General features: G+C 27.9%; 1 protein-coding gene and 2 pseudogenes across 2 annotated transcripts; 1 reads left to right on the top strand and 2 right to left on the bottom strand.

Moving 5' to 3' along the window:
• Positions 1 to 1,551: 1,551 nt before the first annotated feature.
• Positions 1,552 to 24,866, top strand: LOC126551152 (uncharacterized; annotated as a pseudogene).
• Positions 19,636 to 20,552, bottom strand: LOC126550610 (uncharacterized). 2 transcript variants are annotated; one of them, XM_050202441.1, is made up of 3 exons: positions 20,161 to 20,552; positions 19,829 to 20,004; positions 19,636 to 19,743 (listed from the first exon to the last, which is right to left on the bottom strand). In XM_050202441.1, exons 1-3 carry the CDS (start codon positions 20,291 to 20,293, stop codon positions 19,651 to 19,653), a joined length of 402 nt encoding a protein of 133 aa, XP_050058398.1. In that variant the 5' UTR covers positions 20,294 to 20,552; the 3' UTR covers positions 19,636 to 19,650. The 2 variants fall into 2 exon arrangements, with proteins under 2 accessions (XP_050058398.1, XP_050058397.1); XM_050202440.1 differs by having other exon boundaries at positions 19,636 to 19,746.
• Positions 24,867 to 24,981: 115 nt separating the features above from the next.
• LOC126550611 (uncharacterized) lies at positions 24,982 to 25,558 on the bottom strand (annotated as a pseudogene).
• Positions 25,559 to 26,076: the final 518 nt, after the last annotated feature.

Below are 26,076 nucleotides of genomic sequence, written 5' to 3' on the forward strand. Positions count from 1 at the left end.
ATACAATTTTATGGTACAATATAATATGTACGTTTGCCGATCATTTATATTTGAAAATTTAAAAAAATATGTGGTAGTAGGATATAAAACATATTTCTACTATTACTTGAGAATTAAAAAATGTTATTGCTAAAATAATAATTAATACACGCGAATAATAAATAAATAATTTATAATTTTTAATCACAATTATATGTATTATAATATGACAATCAATTAATCACTGATGGTATTTCTTGAAATAAATATTACTTATTATAATAAATATATTTTTTGTAACTATATTTCTAATTTAATATTTCTTTTTCTAATTTAACTATATATCTTTTAAAATTAAAATGCATATTTTATAATTTTTTATTGCATACAACCTAGTCTTGGTTATGATGTACACAGACTCATAAAAAATAACACGCATCATTGTAAAATTAATGCATTTCTCACTCTATTCAAAATTTAAAAATTATTTAATATTAATTATATTGTAAAAAAAGTATAGGTATTACGTCTTATACAATACAATTTTAAAAAAAATCATAAAAAATAATTAAATACCTTTGAAGCATCCAGTAATCACGCGATGTTTTCTTTTTTTTTTACCATGTTTAAGCAGCAGTAATTCATTTAATATTTGTTGATATTTTTCATTTGATAAATTAACAGTATTTTTCGAATTTTTTCGACTTCTTTAGTTCAATATAAAAACGTTCGGACATTTTTACACTGTATCTTAACTCGATAAACACTTTTACAAGAGTGAAAAGAAATAATATTTTAAAAGACGTATATTGGATTTTTCCATATACACTAACAAGATAATAATATAAATATATCATTAGTTAATAATCACGATAATATATCATACAGGTGTTGTATACGATAAAATAAACATCAAGATAAACATTTACGAGCATTATTGATTGATTACACTTGGTAAAAATCTAAGGTTTATATTAATTTTATATACTTTACCTGCTTGAGTTTAGGTAGTATATAGAATACCTAGTTATTGTATTATATTTTATAGAATTCCTGCTGATTTTGGCATTCTATAGAATACCTAGGATTTCTATATAATACCGGATTCAACACATTGCCGGTAACATAGGTATATATAATATAATATACGTTTTTTTATCAGTATACAGAATATTCTGTGATAATACTGTGTACTGTGCATTTATTTAATTTTTCATTGTTCATTTGTTTTATATTTACCTACTCATTTATATAATTTTTAAGATGAATAATTACAATCATTTAATTGATTTTATTGATGAGGTAAATTATATTGGTGAAAGAAGACCACAAGTGTTCCATGATAGGCCTAATTACTACGACATTTTAACAGAAAATGAATTTAAGTATAGATTTCGTCTTTCAAAAAAATGCGTAGTTTATTTATTAAATTTACTCACAGGAAAACTGGAAACAGCAACTGACAGGTAAATATTACTCATACCAGTAATATATTACAATTTCTTGTATTTATGCATCGTTTTTTACATAGTATTTGTGCCTATACCTACGAATTTTTTTTTTTTTAGGAATATGGCATTAACTACAATTACTCAGGTTCTGCTTACACTGAGATTTTATGCTTTGGGCACTATGCTTATATCAGTTGCAGATATGTTTGGTGTTAGTATATCTTCTGCAAGCAAGTAGTATACATTTGTATGTTCTGCGCACTTTTGACTGCGGAGATTGCAAATTTTTAAGGGGGATTTTTCCCCTCAAACTTTTTTTTTTCCGCTCTACCAGACTGCGGTGATTTTAAAATTTTTAGGTGGATTTTCCCCCTCAAACTTTTTTTTCTCCGCTGTACCAGTAAAAAAACACTGATTTTCAAAAACCATAATGTATGTTCTGCGCACTTTTGACTGCGGAGATTGTAAAATTTAAGGGGGATTTTCCCCCTCAAACTTTTTTTTCTCCGCTGTACTAGTAAAAAACACTGATTCTCAAAAACCATAATGTATGTTCTGCGCACTTTTGACTGCGGAGATTTTTAAAATTTAAGATATAGTTTCCGCCTTTAACCAATTATTTCCCCCCCCCCCCCTGTTACACATAAAGTTTAAACAGTGTATACACACTTCAACACTATTTATTTCCCTTGTAAGTTAAACATTCAGGTTACACAATAATCATTTTTTTTTTTTTTTTTTAATAAATTATAGATAAAAGTCGTTTTATTGAATTCATTTCAGTTCAGACAGTTCAGTTAATATTCAACAATCGTTCAATCAGGTTCTGTTAGTTTTAATCAAGTTTAATTCATTTAAGTTTTTTTATTTTTTTTTTTTTATAAAAAATGAATTTTCAACAATTAACAACAGTTTTTGTTCACTTGTTTCGTTAGTACGAAACAATGCATATCCTACATATCCAGAATTCACTACATTTATATCAAGATTGAAAACATTCAATTTATTTCCGTTGACTTCATCTCAAGATAAATACTCATTAGCTGAAAGCGGTTTTATATATTCAGGGAAAAAGATATTGTTGAATGTTTTTGCTGCGGTATTATATTGCATCGTTGGGAAAAAGAGATAATCCATGGATTGAACATTCAAGATGGAATCCGAAATGTGTTTTTGTATTATTATCAAAAGGAAATCAGTTTGTTGAAAATGTAGTAAAAAAATATGGTAAGATTATCGATATTTGTGATTGTGATTGTGGATCAAGGTCATATGATACTGTTGTTTAGTTCATTTAACTTTCTATATTTCAATAAAAAAAATCTGAATTTAATAAACTTAAATGTGTTAATAACTTATTTAATACCTCGTGAACGTATAGCCTAGTGGGATAACGCGTCTAATTTAAATTTAATATGTTAATGATTTTAAAAAATGTTTCAGGTTCTATCGAATTAGGTAGGTAAGTATAATAACTCTTTACTGTTTATCCAACTAGACACTATACGTTCACATTTTTTTTCTTTTTTTTCTTTTGTAACCTTACATTTGTTTAGTATATAACATGTATGGATAAACAAAACTTGTTAGTTTGAGCTAAGCTGTCTAGTGATCATATTCATATTTCTAGAAAAAAAATACTGTTTACTGTTTTTTTTTATTTTATCAATATGAATCCATCAATCGTTGTATCAAATCTGTGTTCGATATTCGTCCTTTTAGTAAGAAAAGTGTAACCGTTGGACTTCTAGTTAATAAGCAAATTTCAATTATTATATTATTAGAATGTAAATTAACTAAAAAAGTTGTAACGTTAGATCTTGATCAGTGGTGTAAGTTAATGTGCGAAAACAATTTTAATACAATTATCGAAAATTTGCATACTCGTTGTAAACGTGTTAAGATAGCTGATAATTTTTTCTACTCTGTTAATGTAAACCAATCAACTATAGTTTTATATTCTAATGATAATTATATAACATTATCTCATATTGATCTTCATCGTTTGAAACAATTACAACATTGTATTGACTTGTATATTGTTGAAAAACAGAAAAAATTGGAATCATACCAAAAAACGTTTGATACAGCTTATACGTTAATTAAGTCTGACGTAAATGGGTTACCATCATCTTGTCAACGAAACGAATTTACAAATCAATATATTCAAAATTATGATTTCAGCTACAGCAATATACAAAGTGAAGATTGTTCATTTATGTACGAGTTATTACAATTTCATTTTAATTCATTGTCGAACATGATATTACAAGATTTAGTGATGTAATATAGAAAAAGTTTCTTAATTTATTTTAATTTATCGTTCTTGTAAAAAAAAAAAAAAAATGTGAAATTAATACCACTTGTATACTAACTTTCAATATTTTTATTTTTATTTTTTTTTTTGTTTTTATTTTTATTTTTATTTTAACCTATAAATGAATTATTATTATTTTTTTTTTATCTAAATAATAAAAAATAAATATAAAATATAAAAAAATTTTTTTTATTAAATAAATTAATCCAACACCATATCCTATTACATACATTTTATAAGTTTATTTTTTTTGGTTTGTGTCTGATTAGCTTCTTGGCGGGATGTCGCATCATTTTGTCGAAAACAGATTGAATGAGCGTCACCATTTCTTTGGCTGTAGTTAAATCATCCGGATGCTGTCCTGTTAAAGATATTTTGAGTGAGCATTCAGCATGCTTCCATCTAAAAAAGTTAGGTTAGGTTAAATTAAATTTTTATATAAATATTTCACTTTAGTTAAATATATATATTATTATTATTATTACCTATCTTGCAGAGCAACTTTATCAATTTTAGCACATTTATAATGTGCTATAGTCCAGTAATCTACAGCCGTATTGTCTACAGGTGTCTTAACCGTTAATGAACAATCATCCTTTTTATATTCAAGTGTTCTCTGCATCGGTTGGTATAGTTGGATCTGTTATTAAATCTAATATTTTGTCTGTATAACAAATAGCAGTGCTCTATAAAATAATAATTAATTTATTTTTTTTACTTTTTCGTAATATGTTATAAATTTATATAACTCACCTTTTTCGTCTTTTTCGATACTGGTTTCTTCTCCGGTTTTACAGCTAACCTTTTCGATGTACCTTTTTTTTGAGATGTTGTTGCAATATTATCCTATAATTAAAATAGACGATAAGCTGATGACGGTTTACAAAATAAATTTTTCATAAAATATTTAATGTCTTTTAATTAAAATAATTATATATTATATAGCTGACCCGACACGGCGTTGCCCGTGTGTTACTTTCTTTTTTTTGCATTTTCGTATGCCGTGTGTTAATTTTTAATTTAATCTTATTGATAGTGCTAATATTACGTCGAATTCACGACGAAAGATTTGTAATGTGGCAGTTTTGTGGCCTACGTATTTTAAAAAATTCTCCTGAACAGAACCGTCACCCTGGTGATAGGGCGTTGTGAATAAAAAATAATTAAATAAAACATATATAATGATTTAAAAGTAAGTAGTTATAGTTTTAACTGTTATAGTTTTATTTAATTATTTTTTATTCACAACGCCCTATCACCAGGGTGACGGTTCTGTCATGATTAAAAGTAAGTAATCGCTTTATTGTTAATCATGTGAATCATAATTATTATTATTATCATTGTAGTACTTTGTGGTATACGATGTTTCTTGTTTGATTACCTGGCGCATAGATAAACAAATCTGATGGTTTTCCAACACGGGAACAGGCAACATACAATTGACCATGTGAGAAACATGGGTTTTCTAGATTAATACCACAAACACTTAATGATTGCCCCTGGGACTTGTTTATAGTCATAGCAAAAGCAAGACGCACTGGAAACTGTAGTCGTTTAAACTCAAATGGCACATCAGTCGGAATCATTGGGATGCGCGGTATGAGAACATCTTCTCCTTTATACTTTCCTTTGAGTATAGTTGCTTCTATCACATTGTTTAGTAATTTTTTTATCGCTAACCGTGTACCGTTGCAAAGACGCGGTTGGTTGATATTTCGCAACATTATAACCACCGATCCAACCTTTAATTGAAGATTGTGAGGTGGCAATCCTGGCAAATCCAGCGAGTTTAAAAATTCAGGTGGATAGTTGACTACATCATCTTGATTAGTAGCCGAATCAACTGATTTATATATCATCAATTCGCCTGTAATTTGTTCTTGAATTTTGAAATTTAATTCATTTACATCTATGTTTTTTGCAGCCAGTATAGCTCGTTCGCTCAACCAATCATGGTTTCTGTAATTTTGAGAAACATCTGGAAACACCTTCTGAATAAGTTCATCTTTTGATCGAGTTAACTGACAAAAACTTAGAGGAAAGTTAATGCAGCCAGTCAACATGTCTATAGGAAATTTGCCATTACCAATGTCAATGAGTTGTTTAGAGAATATGTTTCCAGATTGGTCATTTTGCAACTCGACACGCATATTCTTGCTTAAATGAAGTACTTTGACATGTTTCCACAAACTGGAGGACTTTAGACATGCATTGAGTTCATCAGCTGGCGTTGATCGTGGAATCACCGGCAATGTTTGACGAAAATCTCCTGCTAATAAAATCATTGCACCACCAAATCGGTTATTATTGCTCCGTAGATCTTTTAAGGTTCTGTCCAAAGCCTCCAAAGATTTTTTATGTGCCATCGTGCATTCGTCCCAAACAATCAATTTACATTGCTGCAAAACCTTTGCCATTGCAGAGTTCTTCGAAACGTTGCAGGTTGGAGTTTCATTGCTATGCATATTTAATGGCAATTTTAGTGCTGAATGGGCTGTTCGACCACCTTCAAGCAAAGTTGCTGCGATTCCCGACGAAGCGAGTGCAAGTGCAATTTTATTTTGTGAGCGAATTGTTGCTAATATTAATGAAATCAAAAAAGTTTTTCCTGTACCACCAGGTGCATCTAAGAAGTAAATCCCTCCAGTTTCATCATTTGTTACTTTCATAAGAGTTTCAAATACATACTTCTGTTGTTCATTTAACAGTGGAAGATTTGTTTGAATTAATTCTTTCAAATCGTTGAGATCATACAGTCTTTCTCGATGCAACTCTTGGTTAAAAGCGTCATGCATTGGACGATTGGGCGCGGTCAGGCCTAATTGAATTAATAGTTTGTTTGACATTATCAAGCACATGTCCTCAATTGAAATCAATGCTTCATTGTAAATTTCTTCACTGATTTGTATATTTGGATTTCCCATTCTATTCTGTATTTGATACAAAATATCATCACACATATAATCTTTGTACTTGATCCACAAATCAATTGGGTTTGATGGGAAGCATGTAGATATGATTATAGAAAATAATGTTCGTATTTGATGAGCGTGTGATGATATTACAGCATCATTGAGAGTTTGATCCCAATGAGCGTCATTTTCAAGCAATTGCAAACGTTGACAGGCTTCTCTGTAGGATACACACAATTCACCATCAACAGTTCGTAACTGTTGGAATGATGTTGGGCCACGTACATTGACTAATAGCAGTCGTAAGTAAAAACATTCATCATTGCTTGGATGTACTGATAAATCAATCCGGCCAATCGCATCGGTGGAATATACATCTGTATATCCTGGAACTGGTTTTCCTTGTTTCCGTCGTATAAATCTCCTTGAGGATTGATTCCAGTATAATATTTTGGCATTTCAGAATATAGCAATGTTTGTGCGAAATCATCGTTTTGGCATGTCTCAAAAACTGGTTATGTAGTAGATGGTGGCTGAGCAGCTCTTTGTACTGCGTTCTGTGCTGTAAAATACACTCTTTGTCCATTTTCTAAATGCACAGCTAAGTGAACAACAGAAGGGTGTCTCTCATGAATAGGAAAAGAAAATATTCGCCAAACTGCTTCATTACTACTGACATAGCGGCCCATTTGGTATTGGGTAACTTCATCATTGGAATTCTCTGCACCAATTCCAATCACAGCCATATCACTCCCTTTGGCTACATATTTGCAAATGTATTAATAGATTTCACTGAATGGCAAGATTCAACGTTGATGTGTGCTTTGAATGTCTTTGATAAAATGGGTGAATATGGAACAATCCACGATTATCTATTTCAATATCTTGTTGATTTAATTTGACAATTGTTGATTTTCCATTGTCTGCTGTCGATCTGCGACGATACAATGGATAACCGTCATTACCAGTAATTGTTTCCGATATTAATGTCCGTGGATATCGTTTTGAACTTTACCATCCATCATACACGGTGAATTTTGATTAAGAGTTCCACAGGGACCATGTATCATGTTTTTGATAACTACCTCATGCAATCCAGGATCTACTTGTACATTAGGGATTTCAGCTGATATCACTGCATCAACTTCATTTGGCCTTATATTTTCAACAACCAAATCAATGTGTGCATGTGGCAATCCTCGTTTCTGCCACTCCACAGAATACATCCAGCAGGTGTCTCACACAACCAAACACATTATGTTTTTACGATGAATCCATTAAAGATTTCAACTTTTGTCTAAAGACTCTGGCTGTAATATCATGACGATCATGGTGATTGCCCAGAGAATAACTCCTGATTGATTTCTATCCATTGCGGATTGCATGTAAATGTGATGACAAACTCTTGTACCATAATGACGAACATACGACATGGCATCTTGAGCATATTCGTGCATATGCCGAGGGCTTCCGATGTATGTTGCTGGAAGAATAGTCATCCGACCGACATTCTGTGCATTTCCATCAGTATTAATCGCATCTCGAAGGTGAATATACTCTTCAGATCGGAGTTTGGTTTGATTCAACCTGATGAATGTTAATCTTTCGTTGTTTCAATTTTAAATACATGTCAACAACATATTTGTGATATAATCGCCGACATTTCATATGTGATTATCTTCATTTTCCCGAATCATTAGGCGGTATGAATATAGTTCATTGAACTGACTTTTTTGTTTGGTTTTCAGACCTGTAAATAGATTTTGTTTTAATAACATTCAAATATAAAATTAAAATACATAATATATGACTGAGATATTATCGCCATAGCTAAACTAATATTTTAGTTACCGCAATGGGATTTATCATTTTTATTGAGAAATCGTAGCCATCTTCACCTTGCCAAAATATAATGGGATATTGCAGTGCATCATATGAGCGCGTGTGTTTCCTTTATACGTTGTAATTGATCATTCCGACGACGTAAAACATATCACGGGATTCCAAGTTTTCTCCAACTACAACGATAGCAACTTCATCATAGTTGGTGCATTAAAACGTCTGTATTTGACCTGCAGGTGTTTTATCAGCTCTGATTACAATTTTGTGATTATCGGATGGCATCAGATCCAGGGCAGTTTTAAAAAATAATCAATTGATTGTGCTGATGAAATAAAGTTTGTAATTGTTCTACATAGACCTCTTTACTAAATTGTTATGTGCACAACGCAGATCAATTTCTTGTGTGAATTGCCCATAAAATAAATTTGCAGGAATTTGTTGTCGCTATCTGACACTGGTAACAGTGAACCTGCTCTGTGATATATTTGCCCTTGTATCTGTAAATAAAAAAATATATTATGGCGTGGTATAATTAATGGATTGTCGTTGATCAAACTTAAATAATATTTGATCTTAAAAATATATATTTAGTTTTAATAATATCTATCAAATATAAATATAAAAAGTGTCACTGACTGAAACACCATATAATATGATGACTAAGTGATATATTTCGTAATGATAAGAAATTGAAGATTAGTGACACATCTTAACTTTGGTGACAGAAAATTTTGTTCGCTAAAATATTATGAGTAACTGCTATAATACATCCTTGAAAGTTGGCAAAATTTTCCCGAACTACATTTGTTGCCCCAAATGAAGTCATTTGAAAGCAATTGTTATATTGTGGATATTTGTCAAAAAGTTTATAGAATCTGTTCCTATTCCTGAAACCATGAGTACAATGGTTCTGGTGGTGGATCCAGGTATCAATTTCACTTTACCATTTGCGCAACACAATCCATTGGCTTCGTTTTTGTATTTTAATGCCTTACAGTGTGAGCAAACCGAGTTCATAAGAACCAATAACAACAAATTGGTAGTACTGTAGTCAATTGACACATCGTAACTAAAAGCAGCTCGATTCAAACTTGCTCGCGCTTCACGCGTTTGTGAATTAGATCGGTATTAGCTTGGTTTGTAGCATTTCTGGTTCTTCTATTACTAAATTGCTTCGTCTTATAGGAGGCATATCAAATATAAATTATTTTTTCACTAATCACGAACTAAACAAACACTAACTAACTACACTCTGCCAAAACACGATTGTTGGTTGCCATGGATACGATCATATTATATTATAAATATTATAGGAAGGGCTATTTTAAAAAAAAAGGGCTATTTTTAGGGTTTTTTCAGCAATATTCTAATTTTTCTAGCCGTAAAAACCATCCTTGGACTTCAACGAACTTTGCGAACATTTGCGTTGTTTGTATGTCTATTTGCATGCATTTTTAAAAACATTTTAATAAATGATTTATTTTATTAAAATGGTTGCCATACTATACCAAAAATATTTAGTTGACTATTCTGGATAGATGGCCCTCTGTAATTCATCACCCCACCTCGTCATATTTCTCTAACCCGATAACTTTCTCAAATTTTTCGTCCGTAAGAACCTTCTCCTGACAATACGACCCACAAAAAAAGAATGAGCGAAATCGGTCCAGCGTTGTTGAGTTATGCGCTTACCAAATTTTGCGATTCATTTTTATATATAAGATTATAATAAAAAAAAATAAATAAATAAAAAATAAATAAAAAATAAATGTTTTTTTTTACTTACTTCGGAAAATACAACCGACTCCTCGTCATCGCTTTTAAATGAGTAGCAGGACATTTTTTCAAAATTAAATTAATTTTATTAAAAAAAAAAAGTCTAGATTGTAAATCTGTTGAAGTAAACTGAATATACTGTATCGATGAGTCTCTTATATATTATTATATATAACCACTTCTACTCCTCCTCTTAAGTTTAAAATAATCAGTTCAGCTAAAACACTAACTAGAATAAAATTTGAAAGGTACGTCTTTTCAATTCGAAAAAATAGAATGTAATAACAAGTGCAATTTGTATCTAAAAGAATGTAATTGACTTCTACATTTCAATGTCAGATTTGAAAGGTTATATACAATTTAGCAAGGTACGTAAATTTACAAGGTAAGATTAAAATAAATAATTGGTGATAGTAAACATGAAATAGAAACGTACGTATATTTTGGAGACTACGCCGCCCAAATAGTTTAATATAAAAGCGGTTGTGGTAGTATTAAGAATTAGACATACAGCTAGTTCATATGTAGAAATCCTGCATATTACATTACTTCATTCCTGTTGCCCTAAGCTGATATTAGTTGGTTAGATTTAGAATATGAAATTAATATATTAAATATTGGATTACGAACATAGTTTAAATAATCGTTTATATATATATATATATATATATATACACACATATATTTTAAAGATTAAAAAATATGTATTTAAATAATTGGTTATAGTAAAATATGAAATAGAAACGTATAGTCGAATTTCCTGTTTATCATGACACGACGTACGTATATTTTGAGGGCTACACCCAAATAGTTTAATATAAAATGGGTTGTGGTAGTATTAAGAATTAGACATACAGCTAGTTCAGTAAAAACACTATGTAGAAATCCGACATATTACATTACTTCATTCCTGTTGCCCTGAGCTGATATTAGTTGGTTAGATTTAGAATAATAAATATTAATATATTAAATAATTGGATTACGAACATAGTTTTAATAATCGTTATATATATATATATATTAAAAAAAATATGTATTTAAATAATTGGTTATAGTAAAATATGAAATAGAAACGTATAGTCGAATTTCCTGTTTACCATGACACGCACGTATATTTTTGGGGGACTACTCCAAATAGTTTAATATAAAATGGGTTGTGGTAGTATTAAGAATTAGACAAAGTTAAGCTTCACTTACGCATAGACCGATGACATTGTTCTATACTTAACAATACATCGAGCTTGCTTTTATTATATTCAGTGAATAAATAACTTTAATTTTAAATTTCTTACACATACGACAAAGTGGACTTCGTCGTTGAATCGTGCTGAACCATCTCTCACCAAGACCGTTCACTACAACTAGAAGCCAGTATATTTTTTTTTCAAGCATCTCCACGCTAACAGAAATGTAAGTACTATTACTTTACTACTATTAACTAGCTTTAAATTAAATATTTACTATTATAATTTTCTACTATAAAAAATGATTCCATTTAATAATGGTATTTTACATAATTTACACCACAAATAGGTTCATTTGTATCAAAATATAACATGTATTTGCGTTACATAAATAAATAAATTTTAGTTTTTTTTTTTTTTTTTTACACCACGTTAAAAAAAAAACGAAATGAAATATGTAATTTGTACCAGCCCTAAAATTGAGTATAGTACGAAACATTTTGAATAGTTCAAAAAGATTAGTGTGTAGTACAACATTTAAAAGTATGTCATTTATTATAATAATAATAATATGTTTAATTTTATATCTTCACATTTTTTTTTTTTTCCAAACCACATATACACAGATAAATCGTAAACAATATTTTGTGTTGTTACGTCTTATACACTTCTAAGCTTTTTTTTTATAGTTTAGTTGATATAAATAATTAAATTAATGTTTTATTTTTTTTAAAAAAAAAAAAAATAGTTAATATACTTTAACAAAATTTACTTATTTAAAATATATATATATAATATATATATATATATTATATAGAGTTTGTTTTACTTATTTATAATTAAAGTATGATTGATTTTTATATTTTTATGAATTATTGCTAACAAAAATTTACTTATTTAATATATATATATATATATAGAGTTTTTTTACATTTATTTATAATTAAAGTATGATTGATTTTATACATTTTATGAATTATTGCTAAACAAAAATTTACTTATATATATACATTTTATTATAATTATAATTTTAATAATGTGAACAATGTTACAAATTATAATTTTAGTAAGTACAGATTAGATAATGCCCCTTTTTTAAATTTTATTTGGTGTGAATTATAAACTTGAAAAGTGGTACAAATTATTTTTTTTAGATGTGGTGTAAATGAGATATAGTTTTTACATTACCTTTTTTATATTTAAAATAAAAAAATAAACGAATAAATATTTACCTATAATTTCAGAATTATAAAATGGAATCTCCTCAAATCGTTTACCTCCGATCTTTGATTGAAGAATTACATTTGAATGTTTTAGAAAACCAAAAAAGTGTTGATCAAGATGAAGAAAGAAAAAAAATAGATATAAGAGCTTTAAATAAAAAAATTAATAATTTATATAAAAAAAAAATAATAGATCTAGTTGAAATAGATAGGTTAAGAAAGGAAAAAAGGGACGTTTTAGATGAGTTTAATTTTTCTTATTATATTGGTGAAAAATGTAATAGACGTATACGTTATCGTTCCACAATTTTAAATAATCAACTAGAAGATTTAATAAATAAATAAATTTGTTTAAATAAATCTATTTTTTTTAACCTGATTTATATTATTTCTTTTTTTTATACACCTACTTATATAGAAGTATTACTTTGTTCATAATAGCTTTTCCAAAACATAAAAAAAAAAATGTTTTTTTTTAGAAAATGGATTTACTTAACCATATCTTAATTGAAATTCATCGATTGGATGAAGAAATCGATGATAATGATGAGAAGGAAGTACAAAGTAAACATGAACAAAGAAAAACTATAATTTTAATCAAAAGAAAAATTAAAATATTAAGATATGAAAAATACTTAGCTAAAACACTTTTACAAGATATAAAAAAAATAAAAATCTTAAAAGAGAATATAATAAATTTGAGAAATGAAATATTACTTGTTAATAAATATTATGATTTGTATGGTTATGTTAGATTTCGAAAACAGACGTTAGCTTATCATCTGCATAGCGATTATTGTACATTATTGGATGATCTAAATTTATTAACAGAATCTTTTTGTTTGAATCTAAAATGATTTTTTTTTTTTTAAAAAAAAAAACTAAGTACTCATTGTTTATTTAAGAATTTTATTATTATTATTTTTTTTTTTTAAAAAATGTAAAACAAAAAAAAAACATTTATATTATATATATATATAAATTTAATGTGTTTTTTTTATTATTTCAGTCTCATTATGAACAGAAATATAATAACAAAAAAACAGCGTATGAACACGATTGGAAGTGGACTTATTGAAATAGAAAGATTTAGAAAAGGTTCAAAAACTTTCATAATTAAGAACTGTGAAAATTATATAGATTACAAATTATTTTTTAACTATATTTTACATGAGTTAATTTTAAAGTTAAGACAATCGTGTATTAAAACGTCGATCAAATTTAATTTACACGTTGACGCTACTTACACACGTCCTATAACACATGATAAACAAGATGTGGCTTTTAAAACTTCGAATGTTTTAGCATGTAATTCATCCGATTTCGCTAGTTTGTTAAACATAAAGTTTGATAAAATATTAGCTGAAGAATCTGAATTTATTGCTAAAGGTTCAGGATGGACACTTGTTTCAATAGATGGGTTACAGTTGAGAATCAATTTAGTAAATCCATTAAAAGGAGGTACATATTTAGATTTACCTAAATTTATACGAGAAAAAAAGGCTATTATAAACGTTAAAAATAAAGATAAATACTGTTTTAAATATTCTATACTAACCAAATATGATAAGCGTTCTAATAAATCACGATTTAACCAAAAATATTTTGATTTTCTTGAAAAAAGAGTGGGTTAGATTTTAAATGTATTGATTTCCCAACACCAATAAATCAAATAAAAAAATTGAACGTTTAAATAATGTTTCAGTTAATGTTTATAGTTTAAATAATAAAGGTACTATTTTCCCTCTATTTATAAATAATAAAGAAGAAAAAAATCATTTTGATTTATTTTTTGTCAATAATCATAAAACATCACATTATTGTTATATTAAAGATTTTTCAAGATTTATTAGAAGTCAGAAAACTAAAAATTGTTCTAAATTAATTATTTGTAAGAGGTGTTTTACAACTTTTGGAAATAAACCATGTAAAAGTAAACTTTGGGGTGAAACAGGATTAACTGAACATAAAAAAATGTGTAGTAAGAATAAATTAGGAAGACCGATAATGTTTGAAGAAGGAAAAAAAATAAATTCATATTTTTTAAAAGTTATAAAAAAACTTCTAGAATACCATTTGTTATTTATGCTGACTTTGAATGTATTTTAAAACCTAAACAGACAAATGAATTCACTAAAACTAGTAAAACTTATATCACACATTTACATGAAATTATGAGTTATGCATTTTATGTAAAAGTTGACTATAATATTATCACAGAAAAGTTAATGCAACAGTTTAAAATTCCAACAAACATAATAATTTATAGAGGTATTGATGCGGCAAAAAATTTTATGGAAAATATGATTGATATTTCAAAAAAAATAAATGATATTTATCAAATTAATGTACCAATGATTACGTTGACTGAAAAGGAGGAAAAGAATTTCAAATAGCAAAGGTTTGTAAAATATGTTTATTATCTTTTGAAGAAAATGAATTATTTAAAGTTAGAGATCACTGTCATATTACTGGTAAATATAGACAATGTATTTGTTTTAAATGTAATTTTGAAATAACCAACCCATCATTTGTTCCAATTTTTTTTCATAACTTATCTTACGATAGTCACTTTATAATTCGAGAACTTGGTTTTGATGATAAGAATATACATGTTATTCCAAATTCTGTAGAAAAATATATATCTTTTAGTAAAGAGGTTGCTCCGAGATTTAGTATAAAATTCGTTGATACATTCCGTTTTATGGCCTCCTCATTAAGCGAGCTTGCAAAAAATTTACTTGAAGATAAATCAAGGTTTAAAGAAACTTTAAAATTATTTTCTAATAAAACATTTGATTTAGTCACACGAAAAGGGGTTTTCCCTTATGAGTATATTGATAGTTGGAGTAAATTAAACGAAACTCGATTACCTTCAAAATCTGCATTTTATAACTCTTTAAAAAATGAAGAAATTAATAATAATGATTATTCTCATGCTAAAAAAATTTGGAAAGTATTTAATATTAAAACTTTGGGTGAGTATAGTGATCTTTATTTGAAAACTGATGTCACCATACTAACGGATGTGTTCGAAAATTTTAGAGATTTATGTTTATCTACTCTTAGTCTAGATCCTGCTCATTATATGACTGCTCCAGGCTTTGCTTTCGATTGTATGCTTAAATATACTAAGGTTAAATTAGAAAAATTGGCTGATTATAACATGCTTTTATATTTTGAATCCTCAATCAGAGGGGGTATCTGTCAATCAGTTAAAAGATATGCTAAAGCAAACATACCAAACATTAAAGGTTTGAACTATAATCCTAATAAATCAATTTCATGGATTACATATCTTGATTGTGTAAATTTATATGGAAAATCGATGTTAACTGAGCTACCTTTCAAAGATTTCGAATGGGTTGATGACTTGAACATAGATGTTACTAAAATTCCTGATGATTCAAAAGTCGGATATATATTAGAAGTTGATATTGATTATCCTGAATATTTACATGAAAAACATAATGATTTCCCGTTTTTACCTTTAAACGAATGTCCTCCAAATTCAAAAGTTAAAAAATTATTAACTACTTTATCATCAAAAAAAAAATATATATTACACTATAAAAATTTAAAACAAGCAATTGCTAATGGTCTTAAATTAGTAAAAATTCATCGAGCAATCAAATTTTCACAGAGTAAATGGATGGCCTCATATATCGAACTATGTACGAGAATGAGGAGAGAAGCTAAAAATAGATTTGAAAAAGATTTTTGGAAATTATTAATTAATAGCGTTTTTGGTAAATGTATGGAGAATGTTCGAACTAGAGTTTCTTTAAAACTGGTTACATCAGATAAACAAGCAAATAAATTGATGATGAAAAATACTTTTAAAGATAGAACTATATACTCTGAAAATCTTATGGCTATTCACCAACATAAGGAAACTATCAAATTCGATAAAGCAATTTATGTAGGGTCTGCAATTTTAGATGTCTCGAAAACATTTATGTATGATTTTCATTATAATGTAATGAAAAATAAATATAATAATAAAATACGATTATTGTACTCGGATACAGATTCTTTGATATATAATATTCGAACATTTAATTTTTTTGATGATATTAGATATGATTTATTTCCGTATTTTGATACATCAAACTATCCAAAAGATCATTATTGTTTTAGCGAAAATCATAAAAATCAACCTGGTTATTTTAAAGATGAAATGGGGGGAAAAATTTTAAAAGAATTTGTTTCATTAAGACCGAAATTATATGCTTACAAGACTGAAAACAACGATGAGGTTAAAAAAGCTAAAGGTGTAAAAAAATATGTAATTAATCAACATATGTATTTTAAAAATTATATAGAAGTATTAAATGCGTACATAAACCATATCTCTCTTGATAATAAACAAACTTGTAGAAACATGAATTTTATTCAATCGAATAAACATGTTGTTCATTCTAAAACAATGAATAAGCTTGTACTAAGTGGTAACGATGATAAACGTTTTATAACAAACGATGGGATTAATTCACTAGCATACGAACATTATAATTAAAAAAATAATTATTCTAATATTCACTATGTTTAAAAATCGATATTAAGTATTTCTAAAAAATTTAAATTATTATCATCAGTAGGTGTTTTTCCACGCTATCTAGTGATAATAATTATTTCTAAATTAAATTATTATCATCAGTAGGTGTTTTTTTCCCGCTATCTAGTGATAATAATTATTTCTAAATTAAATTATTATCATCAGTAGGTGTTTTTCCACGCTATCTAGTGATAATAATTATTTCTAAAATTTAAATTATTATCATCAGTAGGTATCGTTCAAAGTGAAAGGAAAACATTATATGAATAACTAAAATAATTTAATTTAATACTGTTTTTTTTTATTTTTTATAAAAAGGTAAAATATATAAAAAAAAAATTATTTAATAATATCTTTCGATAATATCCATGAATTATGACTGGAATCAAAACCCATCCATTTAACAAGCATTTTATCTTTAACTTTTTTTATAATACGTTCAATTAGAAATGTGTTCGGAAAATCAGTCAATTTAATTTCTTGCTCATAAAAACCACCTAGAATATATTGTTTGATCCATCCTTTAGCTGATAAGTTATTGGTTCTGTATGTAAAACTTTTGAAACTGTGAAAATTTCTGTTGTCCAATTTGGTGTATATCCTTTACTAAATATATGCTTATATTTTGATATTCTTACTTTATCATTAATTTTAAATTTTGGTTTATATAATGTTTTATTTGTTTGTATATTTGATTTGATTTTACTTGTATTTATTCTAGCTTCATATGGTGTACATTTAATTGATCTATGTTTTGTATGATTATAATTATAAATAATTTTTGATATTTTGTTATACCAATTCCATGTACCTGTTGCAGTAAAATGTTTGTATATATATTTTTTTAGAGTTTGTATAACACGTTCTCCAATTGAACACTTGATAACGCTATACGTACTATAATGTCTAATTTTATTTTTTTTCATTAACTGTTGAAATTGATTATTATAAAATTCTGTACCATTATCTGTTTGTAATATTTTGGATTAGCTTGTTTTAATATATTAAACATACCTTTTGTACATTCTTTTCCTGTTTTATTTTTCAATGATTCTACCCATACATATTTCGTGTATGTATCTATAACAACTAAAATATACTTAAAACCAAGATTTTGTTTAGAATGAGATTGCATATCCATTAAATCAGCTTGCCAAAGGTCATCTTTAAATCGTGTTATTATACTACGTCTTGGAAATACTTTTCTTGCAGGTCGATGTAGCTCATTAGCTAAACCCTCTAATGTAGACATTAAACTATAATATTCCTCTCACGTAATTCTTCTATAATAGATATGATTTCATTATTTACACCAGTATTACCAGCATTTTGGGACGATGTTAAAAGATTTAATCTAACAACTAATTCATTTGGATCATCATAATACACTAATTGTGTATGAGGTATTACATCTTTATATAAACCAGATCCTTTCTTAACTGACGGTGATAAACTAAAGTTAAATAGCTGATCAGTTGGAGGTTCTTCAAATTTAGAATTAATCACTGAAGAAGAAAAATCAAATGGTTCATTTGATATGGCTGTATCATTAATAATGTTTCTTCGTTTTGCGCCTGAGCTAGATAAAAAGTTATCAAATTCTTTTAATTTTAATTGAGAAGGAGTTTTAACTTTTGTGTTATTTATTTTCAATACTTCCTCATTTAATTGTTTTTCATCAATTTTCATTCGATCATATAGAGGTTTTACAACGTTCATCCATTTGAAATATCTTGAGGTTTTAGGTTTCCCGTCTGCCTTTAAATAAACTTTACTTGTTTTTAGAATATTATAATATGATTCCATATCTTCTATCGTCATATTTTTTGGTACTTTCTCACATAATAAAGACCAAAGTCCTTTAGTCCAAGGGTAGTAATTATCAAGCAAGCGTAAGTTACCATGATCAAAAGTGACAGGAATATCTGATATTTTAAGTTGATCATTAACCGAATCATAATGCATGCCATACGATTTATCATATCGCTGTAATTTAGGATTAGAAATTAAAAAATTATCGAACGATGAATTTGATTCGTTTTCGCTATCTCCATCACTAGTGATCAAGGTATTTTTTTTTTTTAGTAGTGTCAGAAATAAATGAAGTGTTTTTTTCTGGAATTGAAGTCAATGGTTTGAGTAAAGGTATAAATGTTTCGCGAAAATAGTTATCAGAATCTATAACACCACGCTTCATGTTCATTATTTTACGTTTGATATTTTTTTTGATAATATCAAATTTTTTAACAAAACTTTATCTTTATTCATTGAAAATAATGAACTTATATATCTGTTTCCTTCCTTCAACTAAAGATAATGCTATGTAGATTTTGTCTATATTACAACTATATTTATATACTTATTTTTTTTAATAAAAGTATGAAAACCACATCTATATCTACCTTCATTCATTTCACGTGTTTTATCAATAACCATAAATCCGTAATCACTATGATTCCAGCAGAAATGAGAAATTTTCCGAAATTCTGAGAAATCCATATCTGCTGATGAATGATCATTGAATATATGTTTTAAATTTGTATCATCCTGTTTTAGAATTATTAATAAATTTGAATTATCTCTTACCAGTTGCTTCGGAATTTTAGAATATGTTTGTGCTAAATAGAATACAGAGCTAGCACCTGAATGTCTACACATTCCGAAATATTCTCTTATTATCGACTGCGGACCACATAAAACATCATCGAAAATTATTACAGAATTCTTTTTAGTTAAATTCGGTTTTATAACTTTATCAGCGTCTGAAAATATAAAAATGTTAGCACCTTTTATATCATCTATTATTTTTTTTAATAAAACATATTTTTCTTGATTAGAAGTTTTTGAGTATAAATAAATATTTTCAAATCTTATTCCGTTTTCATGAGTGATTAGATTATACATTATATTTGTTTTACCTGAACCACTAGGACCGACTATAATAGCACGTATAGTATCAGGTAATAACGGTCCATGTCTTGACGTTTTTTTTATTATTTGAGTATCAACGTTCGAAATATCTAATTTATCTTTCTGTTCAATCAAATCCATTTTTTTTTTTCTTATAAATACTCTGGATCTTTTAAATTTATAACCAGTGAAAGATAGTGTGCTCAACCTGTAAGTAGAAATCAGATAAGACTGGTGAAGGTTTTATAAACTTCTTTATAAATACTGAAATAAAGTATGATGAAGGTTAAACAGAAAATAGGTATGAGTTATAAAGGTAAACATAAAAGTAATAAAAAAATAAAAAAGAGAACACTAGCTGCAAAAAAAGGAAAGGTTAAGAAAAATCCTAATGGTAAAAGATTGATTTTAACACCAGGTCAGACAGGAGGTGCGATTCCTCTAATTCCTATTTTCGCAGGGTTATCAGCTCTCGGTAGTTTAATGTCTGGGAGTGCTAGTGTTTATAATGCAATTCAAAATTCGAAAAAAAGAAAGGTAGCGGATTGAATTTAATCAATAATGGATCAAGGAAAAAAAACTGATAAAAACGTTACCTGACAGACCACTCACATCTAGAGACATTATAAAATACATTGCAAAGTTTAATATCAATCATTTCCGAGGAGTCTTTTCACGAGATGACTTACCTAAAAAACCACGAACAATTGAATGTGGTATATTAAACTTAGACGTATCTTCAGGTGATGGAAGTCATTGGGTAGCGTTTTACAAAATTAAAGATAAGGTTGTATATTTTGATAGCTTCGGTGATTTACCTCCACCAATTGAATTACAAAACTATTTCAAAGGAAACACGATTATATATAACTATTCAAATTATCAAGATTTTAATTCATTTAATTGTGGACATTTATGTCTTGAATTTTTACAATGTATGAATCAATTACATTAAGTTTAACTGGTAATACAACTACATTATCTGTACATTATTTTCCAGCAATTGATGTGTACGATGACTCGGAAATTGCTTTGTTAAATTTACAAACATATAATACATTTCCAAACATAAATGAAACTAATAACCAGTTTGAAATACATTTAGAAAACCCCGATCGTTTACTAAATAATAATAAATTTCCAACCTGTTTTATCACACTGAAAAAGGGGTGTTACGGTATTAAGGATATTAAAAATCAAATTTTAAAGCAAATAGATGACTTTCATAATGTTAACGAATACATTGGAATACAACTAACAGAGAAAATAACTTTTGATATCGGGATTGATCAAGTAGATTTTAAGACAACCATATTCAGTAATGCAACAATACGTTTTAACGTAGCAAACAGTATAGGACCTTTATTAGGATTTGAAAAAACAAATTATGAACCACACTTGCAAAACATTGATGGTCATCGTTCAAAGAAAGTGGTAAATTTAAACAATGTTAATTCAATAAAAGTAATGTGCAGTATAGCTCAAGGTTCATTCAACAACCACATGCCAAGTCATTCAATTTATGAGTTTTCTCCTACTGAGAACATAGGGGCGAAGCTGATTCAATCTCCAACTAACCTAATATATTATAAATTAAATAAAACAAATATCGATTTAATAACTATACAATTAGTTGATCAAGATCATAATCCGATAAACAATTTAGGTGAAAAATTAGTAATCAATCTACATATTAAACGTTACGGATCTTAAGATGGGATTAAAATTTAATATAAGCCCATTACAAAAGATAAATCTTGCTAGTCATATAACTAAAGCGTTACCGGTAACATCGAATAAAGTAAAAAAATAACAACGAAAAATAAAACAATTTTAAAGGCTTTAGGTTATAAATTAAAGCAGAATGCCAGAAAGTGATATTTTAGATATAAGTTCACCGTTTGAAACCGATTCTAAAATTACGAAAATCGAATATCATTCATATACACCGTATACAACTTCATTTAATAATAATGATGAAATACGTATATCAATCCAACAAACAGATGTTTATCCGTATCTGAATGAAAGCTTTATATATTTAGAAGGTGAAGTATCAGATGCTGGAAAAGTAAAACTTACTAATAACGGTTTTTCCTATCTCTTTGAACAAATACGACTTGAAATCAATGGAATAGAAGTAGATAGTACACGTGTACTTGGTATTACCAGTTCGTTAAAAGGTTATCTATCAGGTACACCTGATAATTATAATTGTTATGAAAATGCTGGTTGGATATTTAAAAATAGTTCAAACCCAGCAAATAGTAATGGAGAATTTAGTGCATGCATTCCGTTAAAATATTGGTTAGGTCTATTTGAAGACTTTAAAAAGATATTAGTTAATTCTAGATTAGAACTAATATTAACTCGAAGTCATAGCGATTTAAACGCTCTAAAAGTAATTACTAGTGGAAGTACAAATTCTGGAAAAGTTGTTTTGAAAAAAATAGTTTGGAAGGTTCCACATATTACTGTTGATGATGAAGAAAGGTTAAAATTATTAAAACTTATTGAAAAAGAAAAAAGTTTGTTTATCCCGTTCAGATCTTTTGAAACTTTTGAATATCCTGAACTCGGAACCACAAAAAAAGTTGTATGGAACCTAAAAACTGCTTCAAAATTAGAAAAACCTCGATTCATTATAATCGGATTACAAAAGGGACGTAAAAATTCGTTAGAAAAAGATTGTGGTGTATTCGATCATTGTAATATAACTAATGTAAAAGTATTTTTAAACTCAATAGCATATCCTTATGATAATTTAAATTTGGATTTTGCTAAAAATAATTTTACCTTATTATATGATATGTATACATCGTTTCAAGAATCGTACTATGAAAAAAGTATTCGGAACCCGATATTAAGCCCATCTACATTTCTAACGCAAGCTCCAATTATTGTTATCGATACGTCAAAACAGAATGATTCAGCTACAGCTTCATCAGTAGATGTTCAATTAGAAATTGAAGCATCAGAATCTCTTTCAGGTGTAACTGCTTATTGTTTATTAATTCATGATCGCATTGTAGAATATGTACCTTTTACTAGGAAGTAAGAAAACTAGTTTAATCAATTTAAAATTAATTTAGAATAATGAGACAATACATATAAATATATATTTTTTATTTTGAACCAAAACGTATTATTTTTTATTTTTTAAAAAAAAACATGACTAAAAAATATAATTATGAAGTGTGTATATACACTGCTTAAACTTTATGTGTAACATAGAAAAAAATTTATTGGTTGTAGCGGAATACTCCGTCTGTGTTACACGGGAAATAAATAGTGTATACACTGTTTAAACTTTATGTGTAACAGGGGAAAAAATAATTGGTTTTAAATTTTTTTAAATCAGTGTTTTTTACTAGTACAGCGGAGAAAAAAAAAGTTTGAGGGGGAAAATCCCCCTTAAAATTTTACAATCTCCGCAGTCAAAAGTGCGCAGAACATACATTATGGTTTTTGAAAATCAGTGTTTTTTTACTGGTACAGCGGAGAAAAAAAAGTTTGAGGGGGAAAATCCACCTAAAAATTTTAAAATCACCGCAGTCTGGTAGAGCGGAGAAAAAAAAGTTTTTGAGGGGAAAAATCCCCCTTAAAAATTTGCAATCTCCGCAGTCAAAAGTGCGCAGAACATACAAATGTATACTACTCAGCAAAACAATTAAAAAAAGTTTCCTATGCTATCGCGGGATTGAGTGGACATTTTTTTAACTTCCTGTGCAATACTATTGTTGAAACAACAATGAAACTGTTTAATAAGTTGCTTCGATTTCCATTAGTCTTTGGTGCAATCGAATTGCACTCATGTGAGAATCCAATCTCCAGGAGGTGAATCTTCAGAACATTTCGGAATCGTAAAGGGTAAATAAATATCATAAATTCGAACTTCTACTTCATAAAAAAAAATTTATACTATTTTAATTTTTACTATTTATAGTCATATAATATTATCGGGTTTATTATAACTAAGTTAATTTTTTCGATTAGTCCAATACTGTATTTAGATATTTTTCCTTGAATGTGCAAGCACTGTAAATGCAGTTTGAATTCATGGATATTGTTGCAAGATGGCCTGGGTCTTCACATGACAGCATATTTTCAGAAATTCAAGGCTGTATGCAGATTAGAATCAGGTGATTTAATACAATGCCTCTTAGGAGACAGTGTTATGCTCTAAAACCGTATATGTTGACACCCATATTAAACCCGGTTGGACGAATAGGATGCTGTATAACGAATCCCAAATTAGAACGAGAAATAATAGAAAGGTGTTTTGGGGTCTGGAAAAGAAGATTTCCAGTATTATCACTTGGTTCGTAGTTATATTGTAATAAAATTAATTGTTGTCTAAATAAAAATATATATTTTATATAAAAAATTTATATATTTAATGTTAGGTATGCGATTACAACTAAAACTGTGCAGGCAATAATAGTTGCAACAACAGCAATTTTGCACAATATATGTAGAGATATGAATGAGGATTTACCTGAAGACAATTCTGATGATGTCTTAAATCAGTTAAATGAAGCAGAAGACTTGACTGAAACAGTCCATCGTCATGATGATAATGGTGAAGACTCAATCACCAGAAACTCACTACTTAACAACTACTTTGCTAGGTAAAGACTAATGAATACATATGAACACCATTTAATAAAAGTATGTTAACATAAATCATTCAATTTTCTTTTTTAGATTATAATATATTATATATCATCCGAGGAAGACAACCACAATAAAAACAAAAAATCAAATTACATTTTCTTATTCTTTATTTTTTATTTTAGCATAAACTTATAGTATATAAAAAATGGCCTATTAAAAAAATTATAAGATTAAAATTTAACTTAAATTTGATACAGTTTTTTTTTTAATTTCAATTTCTAATCTTAATGCCTCAATCTTTAGTTCGTGTTCCAATTTTTCGCACTCAAAACGCATACAACCTCTCTCTTTCTCCACCTCGATTAATTGTAACTGCTCTTCATATACATCTTTTTTTTACTAGCAACATCATTATGCATTTTTTTCTCTGCCTTTTGTTTTTATTTACACCCCCCGATATTAACTTTTTTTTCCCAGTAACTAGTTCATCAGAAACTGGCTGGCGTAATGAAGCTGGAGTCCAATTTTCCCAGTTTGGTGGTTTTCTACTGGTACTGGTGTTACCTCTAACTGCTCAACAGTGACAACCTTTCAAATATAACAAAACAAATACAATTTATTTAACTAATCTAATTTTTACCGATAGTAAAATAATTTATATATCCTTACATTGAGTGATGATTGGTTGAAGAGCTCACTATCATCAAACATATTTGGACTATTAGTTCCCTCTAATTCAAACAATAAATCATCCACTTCATTGTTGTCAACAGTTGTAGAAGTAGTATGTTTTAATTATTCAGGGGCGAATCTAATAATATAGGTACAATGCAAGATAAAAAATATTAACTAGAGATAATTTTAAATAATTACACTTACCAACAACATCAGAATCAAAATTACTAGCCAGCCCAGTTGCTGAGACTCCAAGAAGTTCTATTATACTATCAAAGTACTCAATTTTTTTAAATGTTTTGACCACACCCCCACCAGTCTTATAAATCTCTTTTTTTTCTTCAGCTAATCGTTGTTTGACATTTCTTTTAATCTTTTCCCACTTGTTTTTTAAAGCCTTTAATCCTCTTTGAATACCTTTAATACATTATTATAGTTAAAAAAAAACATTTGGTAGAAAAGTAGCAATTAGAAGTTAGAACCATTAAAAAAAAAAAAAAAAAAAATAGACAAGGATAATGCAATAATGATGGATGAAGAAAATATAAGATATGGATGATAATAGGAAATTAATGGATAGTTAAAATAGGTATAAACGTAGAATATTATAACAAATTATTTATTATTCAACT

This window comes from Aphis gossypii, chromosome 3, assembly GCF_020184175.1.
Source record: "Aphis gossypii isolate Hap1 chromosome 3, ASM2018417v2, whole genome shotgun sequence".
In the NCBI taxonomy this organism is placed as follows: Eukaryota; Metazoa; Arthropoda; class Insecta; order Hemiptera; family Aphididae; genus Aphis; species Aphis gossypii.